The sequence below is a fragment of the Anastrepha obliqua genome, chromosome 1, assembly GCF_027943255.1.
Source record: "Anastrepha obliqua isolate idAnaObli1 chromosome 1, idAnaObli1_1.0, whole genome shotgun sequence".
NCBI classification, from domain to species: Eukaryota; Metazoa; Arthropoda; class Insecta; order Diptera; family Tephritidae; genus Anastrepha; species Anastrepha obliqua.
Genome location: NC_072892.1, coordinates 65,623,491 through 65,639,161, shown reverse-complemented (window position 1 = coordinate 65,639,161; position 15,671 = coordinate 65,623,491). Strand labels below are relative to the sequence as shown.

General features: G+C 34.9%; 1 protein-coding gene across 1 annotated transcript; it reads left to right on the top strand.

The window, feature by feature from the left end:
- The first annotated feature begins 214 nt into the window (after window positions 1-214).
- On the top strand, window positions 215-9,957 carry LOC129236188 (protein CREBRF homolog). Its single transcript, XM_054870425.1, has 6 exons — window positions 215-1,805; window positions 3,202-3,760; window positions 3,832-4,052; window positions 4,191-4,446; window positions 4,555-4,680; window positions 8,165-9,957. The coding sequence occupies exons 1-6, from the start codon at window positions 297-299 to the stop codon at window positions 8,269-8,271; spliced, it is 2,778 nt and encodes a 925-aa protein (XP_054726400.1). The 5' UTR covers window positions 215-296; the 3' UTR covers window positions 8,272-9,957.
- The last annotated feature ends 5,714 nt before the right edge of the window (window positions 9,958-15,671 follow it).

Here is a 15,671-nt window from a genome sequence, read left to right as displayed (position 1 = left end):
TAAGCTCAGGTTTTCCTTTCTTTTTTTGCAGACAATCGAGCAGTTGTAGGAGTTTATTTCCGACCACGTGCCGTGGTGTCGGCGCCTGCGCCAGCGCTATCGACAGCGCCACCTCCACTTTAAAAATTTAACTGAAGCCAACAACGGCGGTGCGCAATTAATTGCTGCACATATCGACTATCAGCTCCAAGTCGGCTTTGCGCCAGTTAGCGCATCAGCTATTTAGTTTGATAGCAGCGTACGGGCAGCAGCAGAGAGGCACCAGCTGCCGCAATACTATCAGCACTTGTCATAAAATGACCGAGAATCAACTATTTTCCATGTCGACCGATCTATTCGACACCTCGTCCAACAGCAGCAATCCACTCAAGTGTGATCTCTTCTCGTTGGCTCTGAGCAACAGCAACAGTTCCAGTCTACTCTTCGGCACATCAGCGCTGCCCGCACTTAGCCCACTGCAGCAGCTGAATGTGAATACCACCTTCAATTCCAGTTCCAACTCCAGTCCCAATTCCAATTACCTTTCGAATTCGAATTCGAACTCGAACGCTAATACGCCAAACAATCAACCAACACAGGCGCATCCGCAGCAGCAGCAGCAGCAGCAGATTTTCGCCAGCAGCACCAACCGTGGTAGTGGCGGCAGCATCAGCGGTAGCAGTAATGTGATGCTGACCAACGCCATCAGTATACCGCGCAGTAATAACCCCAATCAAAGTCATAATCCTTGGACGCAAGAACACGATTCCCATCATCATCCCAGTCCAAGTCCCTTGCACCATCACCTCACCAACAATCATAATCACCATCACCAACTTTCTGTCATGATGTCGACACAACAGAACAACCAACAGCAGCAGCAGCAACAGCAACAACAGCAGCATCAACCACAACAGTCTTTGCAGCATTCACAGCCTCGTCTTTTCGTTGATTTCTCCGACTATGGTTTGGATGTGGCCTCATTGGATGCCGCCTCGCTGTCACCGACATTATTGCAAGATGTCAGCTTAGGCGATGCTTCGCCACTGCATAGCATCATATCCAACGGCAACATTTCCTCGTCCTTCTATGCGCCAGACGCTTCACCGATCAGCAACAGCGGCAGCAATAGCATAGTGGACAGCGTTGGAACCGCTGATTCTGCCAACACGCTGCTGGGCTTGAACGACAGCATACGATCTGGTAATGATGGTAACAATTCTTTGCTCTTCGACGTCACTGGCACGCCGAATTCAAGCGCAATGTGGAGTGATATTAGCAATGCCATAATCACCAAGCATGAGCCGTTCACGCTGGAGGATGACTATATATTTCCCATTGATAAGGCTGAAATACAAGCTGCTGGATTTGGTGATATACCAGATGAAAATTTCCTGGATGGGATTGACAATTTTGATGAACTTTTGCCGGGTGCCATTAGTGGTGGTGGACACAATGATTTCATTTTATCACCGCAGCAAAACAATAATTCTAACAATTTGCAGCAATTGAATAGTCCACAGGCCTCGCCCAGCGGTGGGCCACCAATGGAGCTATTGCAGCTGCATAAGCAACAACAGCAAGAGCAACAACGGCAGCAGCAACAACAGTTAACTCAGCTGCAAACGGCACAGCAGCAGCAACAACAGCAACATCCACGTTTACAGCACAGTAATAGCGCTGGTGGGGCCATACACACACACCATAACCTCCACAACTCATCTAGTCCATATGAAATCTACCATAGCACACCAAATAAGCAGCAGCAGCAGCAACAGCATCAGCTGAGCAGCTCTGGCTCGAATTCGTTCTCGCCGGGGAGTCAGGTAAGTTTAAAATTTAAATTTATATAAGCTGGCGCAAAATTAATCATCCAATTTTGTTTTTGAATAACTTTTTTACTAAATAAAAAATAAAAATAAAAATTATTTGAGTGATGAGAATCTTCCGAAGAGGGGATTAATTTTGCGCCACCTCCATAATGCGTTCGACTTTGGATTTTGGAAACGAAACCGCGAAAATACACTCAAAAACTTGGTTCCGTTATTTCAAAGTTCTGGAATTATACTCGGACCTCGTACTATATGAACAATGTTCGCCTTTTAAAAGTTTTCTTCGAATTTCTAGTAGTTGTGTATTAATGTATACAGCATTCACACTTTGGAAGTATTCATCCCCTAGACCTATACAACTTTAGGATGTAGGATGTATTCCTCTTTTGAACGTATGGTAGGCCCAGTAGTAAATCTTACCTTTAAGAGTTCCTCCAATATTCTTCTTTTGAAAGTTTTTTTCGAATTTCTAGTAGTTGTATATTAATTCATAGAGCATTCATCCTTTGGAAGTATTCATCCTCTATACGTGTACATTTTTAGGACGTATTCATCTTTTGAACGTATTATGCACCCATTAGTTAGTCATAGCTTTGGAAGTTTCCTTGTTTGTTTCGGACTTCTAGCATACAGCATCATCTCTCGAAATGTTCATTTTTTAGATGTATTAATCTCGTATGCGTTCGCGTTGAACTCAAAGTATTTATTTATCATTCGATGAAATGTTTATTTTCTGAAACTTTTTACCGAACTATATATGCAACAATTTAATATACATCCTTTGGATGTCTTTGAACTTCAAACCTGTTCATCCTTGCGCCGTAAATACATAACATCAATTTTAATTTTTAAGTTGGATACCCCTTCGTTAAAAATCCGTTTAATTTTTCATCTCACAACCTATACGTCTTTTGGATTAAGTCACTTATTGTTATGAAAAAAGTACGAAGTCCTATATTTGATTAATTAATTCCAAGTAATAAATTTTTGTGATCACTATATAAGTTTTATTTACTTTATTCGTCCTTTAGACGTACTAATTTTTTGTTGTGCATGCATTTTAAATGACCATATTCTTCAGTATTTATCGAACAATATTAAATCGTCTATACCCTGATTCCATTTCCATTTCTGATGTCTTCATCTTTTGGACGTATAGGTAGCGGTCGTGTGATTAGTAATTTTTGCGTACTCGCAGTATAAACTATTAGGCTTTAGATGCATTCTTCTTTTAGATGTACATTTCTTCTGCCCACATTCATCTATTGGATGCATTCCCGTTTTTGTAAATTTTTGTTTGTTTTTGGAAGAAAGCCTTGGAATTCTGCAAAATCCTGACCTTTTCAAAATAATTTATTATATTAACATCCCTTTTCCTCTATCCTCACAGCATTCGCATTCGCCACTTCAGCTAAATTCCATTACACCACCACCGCCACATGCCAATCGCTCACAATATCAGCAAGTCAAATCGCGCAATATGCTGCAAATGCAAAAGAAGGGCTTCTCCATGTCTCCCGATCGTGGTAGCAGCAATGGCAGCGTTGGACTGTTGGGCCAATCGGTGCCGGCCAATAGTCATCTGCTACTCTCAGGCAACGCGCTCAGCCCTAGTAGCGGTGGCAGTAGCAGCGGTTTTGGCAGCACCACTGGTGGTGGCGGCAGCACTGCAGGATCGGTGCACAAGTCGTTCCAGGGTCAGGGTGATACATCCATATCGCGCCTATCCTCATCGGCGCCCACACATCTCGGACTCGAAAACATTTGGAAGCGACGTGAACCTAGACAGCATTTGCTGTCCACTGGCTCGCTGGCCGAGGCTGAATCATTCTCGTCGCTAAGCACTGGCAGTGTGTTGTCACCCGATGGCATTGATTTCTCTCAGGACGATGATGACGATGCATCAACAGATTACAATAGCGACAATTATGATGATTTGTCGAGCGATGGTAAACACACTGAGTGCGCTGAGTTGTTAGAAAACATTAAACCTTTTTTGCATTTTTTATTTTTCTCTCAGGCTCTGATAATGACGACGATTCACGCACTACTATAACCGGACATTTGTCCAGCAGCAAAGGCAAGGAGCGCTACTTTTGGCAGTACAATGTGCAAGCGAAAGGACCTAAAGGCAAGCGACTCGTATTCCAGGCGCGTCTTGAGGATCCGCACGTCTTGAACGAGGCCACCGATCCGGTGTTTAGCCCGAATTGTTCCGTGCGTGGTATCAAGGTATTTAAAGTAAATACAACCAATTGCGTCGTCGAACTCAACTGCAGTTCCATTGTCTCGCCATCAAATGGAAAGATGCTGTGAATTGTAGTTGTTTAATTATGTGGCACGCACTGATTGTTTTTGTTCTTTTTTTTCGATGTACAGCACAGCGGCAAAGCGCGTAAGGGTGATGGCAATGATCTCACTCCAAATCCACGCAAACTACACATCATCGGCAAGGAGCTGGACAAGCTGAGTCGCACCATCAACGATATGACGCCAGTGTCTGAATTGCCTTTCAATGTGCGACCCAAATCGCGCAAGGAGAAAAATAAATTGGCTTCACGTGCCTGCCGGCTCAAAAAGAAGGCACAGCATGAAGCGAATAAAATAAAACTTTTTGGACTGGAAATTGAACATAGTAAGTGACCGGTTAGAGGAGCGTGTAGCTAAAGTTTAGATGCATCTTCATTCCACTACAACTATCTATATTTTTTATCATTTACATTAATTTCTCTCGCCTCTCTAGAACGTTTACTTAATGGCATTTTCGAACTGAAACAAGCTCTGGCGCTCAAATACCAAAATCCAAATAATAGCGAGCACAACGAAGCGGTCGACCAGCGTATCGAACAGATCTACAAAACGGCACAAAGTAAGTATTGTTTCAAAAATAATAATCTAAAACTTGATTATTTTTTATTCTTACTTATTGATTGGGTCTTTAAACGCCCAAGAAGCCTCAAACTCAAGCGAGCGTAACGACCGTTGACTGCTGCCTGAGGTTTCTTGAAGTGCATCCTTCTCGTGTTTTGAACTTATCGCACTTGAGTTTCACACTTCAAATGGCTCGTTACTTGTGCGGTTCTTGATCACTTTACCCTTTTTCGTATTCGGTGCTTCGAGCTCCGATCTTAATACACCGCTGACTCTTAGTCCTCTCACTTAAATTTGTAAAAATTGACACTGGTCTTGTGAAAGCTTCCATTGCAAATTTTTTTTCTACTAAAATTGACTGCCACTATTCTTGTATTCCAAGTTATCTCTCTTACGCTGACTATAAGAAAAAAGAGACAGATATGTTCCCTTAGTTAATATAGTTGTTGTAGCAGCACAAACATTCTCCATACATACTCGTACACACGGAATGCTGCTGAAGTGGCTGTCCTTGGCCGGATATAAATCCGGGTTGTTTCGGTTACGTGGAATCGGCTGTCGTGGGAACATTAAGGCCGTAATGGTCTTTGCTGCTCTGATTCATTTGAGAATATTGTAATTTTGAACACAATTAGAGTCAAAGAACGAGCTTTACATTTTAGTTTCTCGTAAATAACATCGGCCGACAAAATTAAGCGAATAGTTTTTGCTATAAGTAGAAGCCAGAATCGTGAGAAACGACTGGCGCGCTTTGTTAAACTCGACCAAAATCGCGTAAGCGGTTATCGCGCCAATTAAGAAGAAGCCAGAATATAGTTTTGGAAAGGTTTTCGATATGGTGATTGCTCTTGTGACTGAAGCGTTTTAACCTGAAAGTGAAAAAACGCGATCATGGCATATATAATATTTGGGGTTGTGTAGAATTTTTTTTTTAATAATTTTTTTTTTTTTTTTTTCAAATAAATAAAATAATAAATAATAATAAAAAAAAAACGATATTTAAATTTTTTAGGTCTTTTATTTTACTTCATACAAAATGAAAAACAATTTTTTTTTAATTTTAATAATTTAAAAAATGGAGCTGAAGTTGACCCTCCGAAAAATTGGACCTGGACGATGTTGTCCATTTTGGCTCTTCTATCTATCTGAAACAACCAAAAACCAAAAAATTTATTAATCAGTATAACTGTAACTATGTCCCGCTACTGGAATAAAAAAAACATTCACAAAATGGTGCGGTTTTGAATTTGACACTCTAAAAATCGTTTTTTTTTTCAGTTTTTTAATAAAAAAAATACGAAATAATTGAAATATTAATATGATGCCAGTACGGGCGATAGCCATTGGTGTTGTGAACAACATATTTCAGACAATTCGGTTGAGTATTTTTTTTTTTTTTTGACAACACCAGGCCGAAAAAAGTAATTTTGAGATAATTGAGTTTAAAGTTTTGACGATTTAAATGCGACCATTGATGCCGCCGCGTGCCGATTCCGACTCTACCTGCTAAAAAAGCTGTAGAATCGAAAACACTGGGAATATCCTTCCAAAAATTTGACATTATATTCTTAAAAGTCCATACTTTCGAAATATCAAAACAAAAAAATCGATTTTTTGAAAATTCTAAACCACCGGTACCCCTTAATACAGCATCTTAAAGTCTGCTTCTTTTCTCGGTCGGCCTTTTATTGCTCTTCTTATATTTACACCTGTGTTCAATAGTAGCCCGGCATATTGCAAAGACTACAACAAAAATCATGTTTACCAAAATTTCAAACTTTAATCAGAATTTTTAGAAAAATTTCGAGTACGCAGTCCTTTAAATTTTAGAATAATTTTTTTGCTGACGATGCTATGCATTTTTTTCCATATAACGAATACGTAAAATTTTTTTATGGATGAAAACACTCAGTATCGTCAGCAACAAAAAATTTCATCATCATCAAAAGTCATCGTAATTGTTGAGCCCTTTCAAACATGTAATTTATTATACAAAAAATTAAATGCGCCTCAAAAAATTTCGAAATTTTGAGGGAAATTTGTTGAATTTTTTTAAATTTGTATGAAGTTTAAAATTTCTAGTAATGAGATTTTCGTTGTAGTAAAAACACGTTAAAATTTGGCAGAACCACTACGTTGTGCGTCCAAAGAGCGACGTGTGGCTTGAGCCCCCAATTTTTGCCGAACATAGATTTGCAGGAATTGCAGGCTATACTGCCCTTCTTTACCTGATTTTCAATGTGTAGCTTCCAATGGAGTTTGGAGTCAAGTTTCACTCCAAGATATCTAACTTCCGATGAAAGCGGGAGAACATGGTTATTTAATTTGGGAAGTCTAAATGGTGGAGGTTTATATATTCTGGTAAATATCACCAGTTTCGTTTTGTTCGAGTTGATTCTGGGGCCGCACCTCGCAGTCAAACGAGAGGCGAAAGGATGCCACCCTCCGAAGGGAAATATTTATTTTGACCTTCATTGAGCTTGACAGACGCTCCACTGTCTGTCTGTTTGTACACTGCAGTTGTCTAGTTCATTTACAAAAATTATAAATCTTCCGAAAGGGTGATTAATTTTGAGCCACCTTGTATAAGATTTCTGTCCAAAACCGACTTCTTAGGTAGTTACCATTCGGAATTCAGAGAGAACGTAGGCTCGAATTTCGGTGAAGCACCAAAATGAAGAAAAAGTTTTTTCTAAAAACGGTCACCCCTCAGCAGACAATGGCAAACCTCTGAGTATATTTCTGCCATGAAAAAGCTCCTCATGCAAAATATCTGCCGTTCGGAGTCGGCTTGAAACTGTACGCCCCTCCATTTGTGAACAGCATCAAGACGCACGCCACAAATAGGAGAAGGAGCTGGGCCACACCCCCAGAAAGGGTGTACGCGCCAAAGGGCGGGTCGATTTAAAAATCGCTCATTGCCCTGTGAAAATCGTATTCTAGGGATCAAAATAAGAAACTTTGTCGAAGGAACCATACCTCAAAAAGGAATTCTGATGTCCCCCAATTTGGGTCGAACGAAAAATCCCACTTTGACCCATTTAGAGTGCTCCAATCGAGTCCAAATGTATGACCGACCCCCACTAACTTTGGATGGCCGATCCACCCATGCCAGTGGCACACCCCCTGGAACTCCCCTGGGGGTTCCCCATACAATCATTTCAAAATATCACCATTTTTGGCCTTTACATGAGAAAAGAAACTAAAAAGTTCGACCCAAATTGGGGGATATCAGAATTCGTTTTAGAGGTATGGTTCCTTCGGCAAAGTTTCTTATTTTGATCCCTAGAATATGATTTTCACAGAGCAATGAGCGATTTTTTTGCCTCCCCACAAATCGACCCGGCCTAGTGTACACACAAGGCGAGTTGGTCTACGGCGGTCGCCATTATGGGAGACCAAGACCGTCGTCCGCTTGAATTCATAAACAGCCTTTTTTTGAAGTTTTGTTTTTAATACTTAATTTGTTTTTTTATTTATAGCTGGTCTACGTATAGCTGGCGACACCACAGACTTCGTCAACAAAGTGCTGGAGAATGTGAAAAGTGGTGTACCAAATGGTGGACTAGAGGATCTAAGGCATTCATAGGGTCGAGGCAAAAGAGGAAAGAAGAACGGAAGATGTGAATAGTTTTTAATAAAAAATATTGGAGGCTCAAAAGTGAGAATGAAAAGAAGAGTACGAAAAAATGGAGCGAATAATGAATGATGGAACAATTAATAGAGGGATGAAGAGTACGAAGAGATTTGCTTGTCGAAGGGAGGGAATGATAAAAAAGGAAAACACATTTTTTTGCGAAAGAAGCCTAAATAAACAGAGCGAAAAGTTGTGAAGGAAGTAAAAGAGAGCTGATAAAAACAGTTAAAACACAGAATACGGCAAATCAAATTTATATACGCAAAGAGCACTCACTCATTGCCGTTAAGAATGAAGAGAGCAGACGCTGAATGCAGGCAATTCGCAAGCATGCGATATTTTTTATGTTAACGAAAAATTGTCAAAAGTTGTCGAAAGAGGCCACAGTTATGTTATGTTTTGTTCTTAGCTCTTAAGTGATAATGTTATAGAGTGAAAAGCAAACGTAAAAAATTGAGAATGAAAAAAAGAGAAAACGAAAAACAAGAGAAACTATTGTTGTTCCGGTTGGATGAGGTGGATAATGAACAATGAGCTACCAGTTATACCTGCCTATGTTATAAGGATTTTTAATTTGTTTACTTTGATGATATGAAGAAATGCTATATACATATAAACCTATATATATACATACATAGAATACGAAAAATTAATAAACATATAATATATATACATAAATATGCGAAAACAAAAATAACAAAACTATAAACGATAAAAAAGTTATAGTGACTTAGGGAAGCAAAAATGAATTGTAGTTGTTAAAGTGAAAAAAACTGATAATTGAGAGTTTTGGATACAAAAAACATACAAAAACACGAAAATGAGTGCTGGTGTACTTTTAGGCGCTTAGTAATTAGAAATTTTCGTAGAAATTGTGTGAGCAAAAATTTTAAATGTTAAAAAATATTTTTACCTACATACAAACTTACGTACGTATGCACTATATGAATCATGTTATATGTATAATCTACTAAGCGTTTTTTTTTCTAATAATGTTGTAGTTTATAAACACAAAAATACTTTAACTTTTATTAATGAATTATTTTTCAAAGTTTTTGTTTTTGTTTAATTGGGCTGGTATTGTTTCACGTTTTATGTTTGATTTGTTTGCACTTATACTTATACTCACTTCTATAGGTAAGGATATACAGTTAGTGCTCAGATAAGGGCTACCAACGACAGTTGCGCGTTATTGATTAATGCAAAATTTTCTCCAAAAATATTAACTGAAAAGAAATATAATAAATGCAACACATATGGCTAATAATAACTTGTTGTTGTTGTTAAGAAAAAATAAAAAAAGGCACTTACTTTTTGCCAAATATGTCAAGTTTTGTACCTAAAAACTCAGAATTTCATGAGATTTATTGATAGTGAAAAAAATGTTCACCCTCTTTTCAGTGCATATCAAAGCGAATCTATTAAAGGTGGTATCGGTAATCAGTTAATTTGATTTTTTTTCCTTTGCCATGTCCATGTGACTGTCAGCCGCAAATTCATTATTTGTTTGCTACTTTGCCAATACTTTGCCGTGACAAACAATCGTACAAAACATTGCTGTTGCTCTAATGAATGCGCCTTGGTTCATATCAAAATCAATAATTCAAGAAGTTTAATATTAATTTTTTTTTATTAATTTTTTTTCTATTTATATTTATTTTTTTTTTTAAATTTGGTATACAAATGCACACTTACGGGTTTTATAACGGTGGTTTCTTGCTGGCATTGAATTTATGAGAAATGGATGGACAATACGAGTACGAGTTTATTTAATGTTTGCTATCAGCGTAGTGATTGTTCTTTCAGTTCAGTGCCTTCAACATTTTAATTTTTGCTTTTTAAGAAAAAATATTTTTTTACGAAATATTTTCTTTGTTTTTGAAAGACAATTTTTTAAGAAATTTTTAGTTTCAGAAATCCTTTTAATTTAATAAAAAAAAAAAACAATTTTGTGTGGTGGTTTTTTTACGAAAAATTGTTAATTTTTTTAATGAAAGAACTATTTTTTTATGAAAAAACATTTTTAAGTTGTTTTAAAGAAAAATTGTTTATTGTTTTTAAGTAATTTTTTTTTTAATTTAATTTAATAAAAAAACAAAATTTTTTTTTGGTTTTTTTTACGAAAAATTCTTAATTTTTTTAATGAAAGAACTATTTTTTATGAAAAAACATTTTTAAGTTGTTTTAAAGAAAAATTGTTTATTGTTTTTAAGTAATTTTTTTTTTTTAATTTAATTTAATAAAAAAACAAAATTTTTTTTTGGTTTTTTTTACGAAAAATTCTTAATTTTTTTAATGAAAGAACTATTTTTTGTATGAAAACACATTTTTAAGTTTTTTTTAAGAAAAATTGTTTATCTTTTTAATGGAACAACTATTTGTTTAAAGAAAAAACATTTTTTATTAAAAAAAAAACATCTTTTTAAGAAGAAAACATTTATTTTGAAGAAGAAACATTGCTTTTATTGAAAAAACAAAAACATTTTTTTTCTTTTTTAAAGAATTTTTTTTAATGAAAACATTTTTTCTTTTTTCAAAGAAAAAAATTCTCGTACACACTCTACTTGAGCACCAGAAATTGTTTTTTAAAGAAAACAAAAGAAAAACATTTTTATATGAAAGAAAACACATTGTTTTTAAGAAAAGCATTTGTTGTTTTAAGAAAATCTTTTTTTTTAAGAAAAGCATTTTTTTAATGAAAAACACATTTTTTAGAAACAACATTGTTTTTCGTTTTATAAGTACAAACTTTACTTGAGCATCATAGCTCAATTCTTCTGGTAATCTTCGCAAAAAACCAAAGGAAGCAGTGCATATCCTTGATGAGCACCAATTTCGTTTATCCTTTGGCTGTAGTAGGAGATTTCACGCATACTTTTCTGCTTTCATATCCCACCGCATCATAAGGCATGTTTTTCTAGGGCATCAACCGTTTCTTTGGCATTTTCCATGGCACATTTCGCATGCACGATTATTATTATTATTATATGTTTTTTTTTTTTTTTTCATTTACGGTAACCTTTATCTGACAACGCACCACTGTGTGTAGGGGGCCAAACCGCCGAAAACTTCAGCTTGTTAGCGTGGCAAAATATGCAAAAAATTAACAAAAGTAATATACAAAATTATTTCCCCATACAAAGTGCTTAAAACGGCAGACGTAAATGTGAAACAAAAAACTTGTACGAATGTAAAAATTTATTCATATTCAACTTTAACCTGACATTTTTTATGTTTTTCAATTAAAATGTTTTGTTATGTAGTTTAGTGACTTTTTTGATTTTATTGAAAATAGATTTTTTTTTGCTGTTAAAATATTGTGTTGCACTATTCTCTGGTAATAAAAAAGAAAAACATTTTCATGTATCTACACTTTTTTTTTATTAAATAACCAAATGCACAAAGAAAAGTGGAGAAAGAATAAAATCTACAAAACCACGCGCTACATAGCCAAAATAGTGCTAGTTTTATAAATATAAGCTTTTTTATATATGTATTTAAACATAAAAATTATAAAAACAACACTGTAACAATGCTACCTTCATAATTTAAACAAAAAAAAAGAAGAAGAATAATAATTATATATGCATGTATATGTATATATATATATGTACATACTAAATATTTATATATACATAACTGCATGTCAATGTCGCCTAATATCATTTCAATATAAATGTACAATAATAACTTTGTAATGGCGATTAGTGCTGTAATAAAGAAAAAGAGAAAACAAAAAAAAAAAACAAATGAAAGAGCTAATAATAAAAAAGGAACAGAATAGAAGCAGTTGTTCATACAAAAGCTGCTACATGCATACATAGAAAGCGATAAATGATAACTGTACTATAATTTTTATGAACTTCAACATATACAGGGTGATATAATTCTAATTATGCTAATTAATTTTATTTTTATTTCTATTTCGATTGCGATTATTATTACCATTATTACCACTACTATTGCCGTTAGTGCTTATATTAAATAATATTGTATTTTACCTTCTTATCGATTACGTTGATTAATATCTGCAAAACGTGTGTACTCATGTATGCGCGAAAGTTTATTTCGGCTTAGCTCAAAATAATTGTGAACTCTAAATAAAAATACATACAAACCAATCATATTTGCTTAGCTGATAATATACTTACTTACATACATACATATATTATTGATTTTGAAAATTTATTTGTGAAATTAAAAATGATTCGGCTGCTCAAAATGAAATATAAAATATGAAATGTGAAATTGAAAATAACAAAATAACGGAAAAACAGAAAAAAGATAAATTTACTAAAAGCTGAAAACATTGCAGAAACCCCATAGAAGTAGACATTGAAAATTACAAAAAAGACTTCACCTGAACCTGAGGAACCAACAGAAGAATTATACAAGACAACATAAACACACATAAAACAAACAAAGTATGCAGAAAGTTAGAAAAAGAATAAGAAACAAATTTTTTTTATACGGAAATGCACTACTGAGGAAAATGTAGACATATATTAAAAAACAAAAAATTAAATAAACAATAAAAAAAACATGTCGCGTACCTAAAATTGTACCAAGTAGCTATGGAAGCCAGCGCCTGGTTTTCTATATTAATTATTCAACCTAAATGTAGAAAAGTGCATAGGTTCGAATCTCCGTGCATGAACATCAAACAATAGAAAAAGTTTTTTTCTTTTTTTAATGTAGAAAAATTGGATTTACTTTTGTCTTCATCTCCTTATTGCTTATAGTTAATGCGATATCAAATCATTTCATTCAGTGTTGTTAACAACTTTCACTCAACTTTTATTGCACAACATGTTGATCGAATATGTCTCCTGCAACTTGTTGATACAGCTAAATTTCTTACAGCTTCATTTACACATGCTGCTGAAACAGTTAGAACAGCATTTGTTATTGCAACCCAACTCTCTCTTAACAGCTCTTATTAACAGTCGCGTATTCATGTTGCTAACAGCTTTTGCTGTACCCTTATTGCAAAACATTTGTTAGCGCAACATTTTGATTTTTTCTCTTTATGCTTTCGGCTTCATATAACTGAAAATATTGATTATAATTCGCTCAAGTCAGTTTACAATAAATTTTGTTTTTTAAGAAACTGAAATTTTTATCAACTCAATTTTTAACTTGAATTGGAGTGGGAACTTCAAGTATGTATTTTTTTTATGAACTTTTTGCGTAGCTATGAAATTATTCAATTTGAAGCAATGCCAAATTTTCAATAATCCTTGTAACATTTTTTGTTTTACCTCTATATATTTTTTCTTGAATTTTTATTTATAATAAAAAGAAAAAAACTTTGTCTACAACAGCAACAGCTTTCCATTTGCTTAGAAATGAAATAGTCAATATTATTGTAACCAAATAATGAATCAGCCAATCAACCAAACAACAAACATAAAACAATGTTAACGGGTTTCATATTAAGCTAAGTAAATTTAGAAAATAAAACTCTTTTTATTCCCTTATTTTAATGTAATATAAATACTTTAATTTTACATGCCTATACCTACATATACACGATCGAGTACATACACGATATACATAGACATTTAATATTTAGTAATTTAATGCGAAAAACAATTGTGGAAAAAATAACTTAAAAATATCAACAACAAAAAACAACTTGAATTCTATTGAGTTTTATTACTTTTGTGCTTTTTCTCATTTTTATGCTTCTTTTGTCTTTTATTATTTATTGTTTTCTTAAAGGTGGCTTTGAAATAATTTCTTTTTGGGAATGGTTGCTTTATCTTTTGATTTATTTTTTTGTTAAAAGAAAAAAAACATTTTCAACTTAAAATTTACGTTAGAATTTGCACTACCTTATCGTCCGTAGGCAGAATTTTTCAATATTTTTAATAATTTGGTAATATTTTAGTAGTCAATTGCTTTGATTTGGGCTTGGTTTTCTTTTGCTACTCCTGTGTTTAAAAAAGTAAGTTTGTACTATTTTTTAAAGCTTTTAGAAATATATTTACATGATTTTTTTTATCGAATTCAAGTAGGTTGTATTAATTTGTTTAATTTTCTTACTTTATGAAAAAAATTGTGATTGAAACATTTTGGTACAAAAATTAATGGAAGTCCAGTTTTTATAGTACACAATGCGTACATGTGTTTGTGTGTGTGAATGAATTAAGAATTATTTCACAGATTTATGGAATAGCGCCTAGCGTTAGAGACCGCACTCAGAACAGGTGCGGAGTGTTTTCTGAAATCACTCGAAAACTGCCTTTCCAATAAGGCGTAAATGCTCCTTGTCAAGCACCCACGAGAATAATGAATTGTTTTTTTGAAAATTAAATTTTGAAAAGTCGAGCCAAGAAATACCGAGAGAATTTGTAACTTATAAAATAGTCAGGCTAAAAAGCCCATTGTATTCACAGCTCTGGAAAGTAAAAGGGTAGATAGTCAAGGAGGAAAGGAGAGAAGTGACAGAGAGAAAGAGATAGGATAGAATAGAGAAATAGAGGTAGTTAGATCTGTGAGAATTTTCCAGATTCTTTGGCACATTTGAAAATATCCTCCAGTTTGAGAGAACGAATTTTACTCATTCTCATGACATCGGCGCCTGAAATTCGCATCCTTGCTCTAGCAAATGCAGGGCACTCACAGAGAAAATGCTCAGTGCTGGTCGCTTCCTCTAAGCAAGACATGCAAATCGGGTTCTCAATGTTTCCAATGGTTGTCAAAAGCTGACCCTATGAGTTGAGTCCTGTAATAACACCGATCATCAACCGAACGTCTTAACTTCCTAGTTTTTAAATAAAGTTTGACAGTTTTCTGTCACAAAATATTTTGCAGTTCTGCAGCGTTCTAGACCGGATCATGGCTTTTTATGTAAATTGCGTACATAATCGCTGATCCGATTCATGATTCCTGTAGAATTGATTCCGATTATTGGTTCTGGTCCCTGTGGGATAACCGCTGTTACCGCAGTTAGCCAATTCATCGGCAATTTGATTCCCTTGAACACCGCAGTATCTTCTCTTGCAACAGCATGAAGCTTCTTACACTTTTGAACAATCTTTGAGGTTTGCTTTGCGCTCTCCAGAGCCTTTGGTGCAGCCTGACTGTCACTAAAGCTTCAATCTGTTTCTCGCTCCATCTCCTCTCAATCAACTATTCTGCTAGTTTCAGAATGGCAAAAATTTCCATTTGGAAAATAGCTGCCATTCCACCCATAGCGTAACGAGTACTATCGTTTGAGTACCTTTCGGCTCCAGAAACTATTTTATTCTTGGACCCATCGGTAAATAAAGTATCCTTCAAAACTCTCACGCAATTTTACATAAAATTTCCTTCTATTATGAATTATCATCAGTTTCGAATTCCTC